Source organism: Eurypyga helias, unplaced genomic scaffold, assembly GCF_000690775.1.
Source record: "Eurypyga helias isolate BGI_N326 unplaced genomic scaffold, ASM69077v1 scaffold17416, whole genome shotgun sequence".
In the NCBI taxonomy this organism is placed as follows: domain Eukaryota; kingdom Metazoa; phylum Chordata; class Aves; order Eurypygiformes; family Eurypygidae; genus Eurypyga; species Eurypyga helias.
This window is the reverse complement of record NW_010256233.1, coordinates 1-2190: the sequence shown is the minus strand read 5'-3', so window position 1 is coordinate 2190 and position 2190 is coordinate 1. Positions and strand designations below refer to the sequence as shown.

General features: G+C 56.3%; 1 protein-coding gene across 1 annotated transcript; it reads left to right on the top strand.

Moving 5' to 3' along the window:
- Positions 1 to 1917: 1917 nt before the first annotated feature.
- Positions 1918 to 2172, top strand: CTXN1 (cortexin 1). The gene has a single exon (XM_010153608.1). It carries the CDS (start codon positions 1918 to 1920, stop codon positions 2170 to 2172), a length of 255 nt encoding a protein of 84 aa, XP_010151910.1.
- The last annotated feature ends 18 nt before the right edge of the window (positions 2173 to 2190 follow it).

The window sequence follows — 2190 nt, the reverse complement described above, 5'->3', positions numbered from 1 at the left end:
GGAGAACAGGGTTGGATTGTCCCGTGCTGTGCAGCAGCTACCGAGGGAACCAGGCCAGGTCTGGTCTAGACACAAGAGTCGAGTCTGGGAAGGGAGAGGGCCCAACAGCGGGTGAGACCGAGAGCAGTTGTGCTTCCCTTGTCACTGTTCTTGCCCTTTATTTTGCTGCTGTTACATCGAATTGTAAAGCCTGCAAGCACCGTTCCTCACGGTGTGCCAGGAGCTGCAGAGAAAGGAAAGCGAGCAGGTCCTCAGGGAGAGCCAGGGCCAGGCTGAACCTGCGCTGGTGTCTCTGGGGGCCCTGGCCTGGGCTCTGCCTTTTCCTTTCCGACTGATGCTGCTGCAGACAGAGACTGTTGCTGCCTGGGAGGGCAGGGGGTGTTCTGGCTGTTTCCTAATATCTCCCAGTGCGGCTTTTTGTATTTTTTTTTCTGGAGTCTCCACAGCCCTGAGAGCTCTCAGGGTCCTGGATGCTGCAAGGGGAGGTTGGTGTGGATGTTCCTCAAGGTGAACTCCATCCACTGCTGGTCTGACAGGAGACCCTGAGAACTTGAGGGGCCTTGTGGTGTTGTGCTGTGACTCCTGGTGATTCTGGTCCTTTTAACGTCTTTTGCCATCTTCTGCTTTGCATCCCTAGCCCAAGAAGGCTGGACCCTGGAGACCTTCGCTCAGTGATGTGGCTGTTTGGACACAGCCTTTTCCTCGTCTGCTGCAGTAGCAATGCTAGTGTCCCCACGCAGCTGCAGTGAGGTAGGTGCCCTCCTTCTCCATTGGATCTCAGCTCCTCCCAGACCTGGTGCAAACCCAAGGGCAGTTATTGTGCCACGGGAAACGCAGCAGCTGGCACGTGTCACTCAGTCGGGGTGAGCAAACTCTAAGCTTGTGTCCGTCTTGGGGGAATGTCAAGGCCAGACTAGATAAAGCCCTGAGCAGACCACTGACTCCACCACTGAGGTCCTTTCCAGGGTGAATTTTCCTGTGATTCAGGGCACCTGGTCCAAAAGGATCCTGCGGCAGTACCCTTGAGAGGTGGGCACCTTCCCTGGTCTTTTTGGAGATGCAAGCTCCGCAGGAAAGGCTGCAAGAATTGGGCTTGTTCAGCCTGGAGAAGAGGAGGCTCCGAGGAGACCTCATTGCAGCTTTCCAGTATCTGAAGTATCTAGTGGAAGGTGTCCCTGCCCATGGCAGGGGGGTTGGAACTAGATGATCTTTAAGGTCCCTTCCAACCCAAACCATTCTGTGATTCTATGATTCTGTGATTCTATGAAGGGGCTACAAGGGTGCTGGGAGAGGACTTTTTACAAGAGCCTGTAGTGACAGGACAAGGGGTAACGGGTACAAATTGAAAACAGGGAGGTTTAGATTAGATATCAGGAAGAAATTCTTCCCAGAGAGGGTGGTGAGGCACTGGAACAGGTTGCCCAGAGAAGCTGTGGATGCTCCATCCCTGGAAGTGTCCAAGGCCAGGCTGGATGAGGCTTGGAGCAACCTGGTCTAGTGGGAGGTGTCCCTGCCCATGGCAGGGGGGGTGGAACTAGATGATCTTTAAGGTCCCTTCCAACCCAAACCGTTCTGTGATTCTATGATCGGTGCCCTGGGCTGCCCACCCATCCCCTGCCTTCATGCCCCTCTTGAGCTTGCTAGAAAACCAAGATCTGCTTGTGAACATCCCTGCCCCTGGATGTTTAGCAGAGTTGGTGTAGCCTGTGGCCAATTCCGCATCCCTCACTGTCTCTGCTTTTCCCTCCAGGAGCTGTTGGCTTGGGCAGGAGCGAATCCCGAGCTCAGCGTAGCAGTGCCGGTGGCTATGGAGTAACCCGTGCTCAGGGTGTGTGGGCACGGCGGGAGGCTGAAGCTGGCTGCCCGGGCACCGGGGCGGCCGAACGCGCCCTGCCCCACGTGATCCTCGCCTCTGCCATGAATGATGCATCGACGATGGATTATGAACTGCTCTCCCCCTCCTTGGTTGAGCACCCAGCCGGCACGGCGGGTATGGATGCCGAGCAGAAAACCGTCTTTGCCTTTGTCATCTTCCTCCTGGTCTTCTTGGTGATGCTGATGGTGCGCTGCTTCCGCATCCTGCTGGACCCCTACAGCCGCATGCCCGCCTCCTCCTGGACTGACCACAAGGAGGGGTTGGAGAGGGGCCAGTTTGACTACGCTTTGGTGTAGAGGGCAGGGATGGGGCGA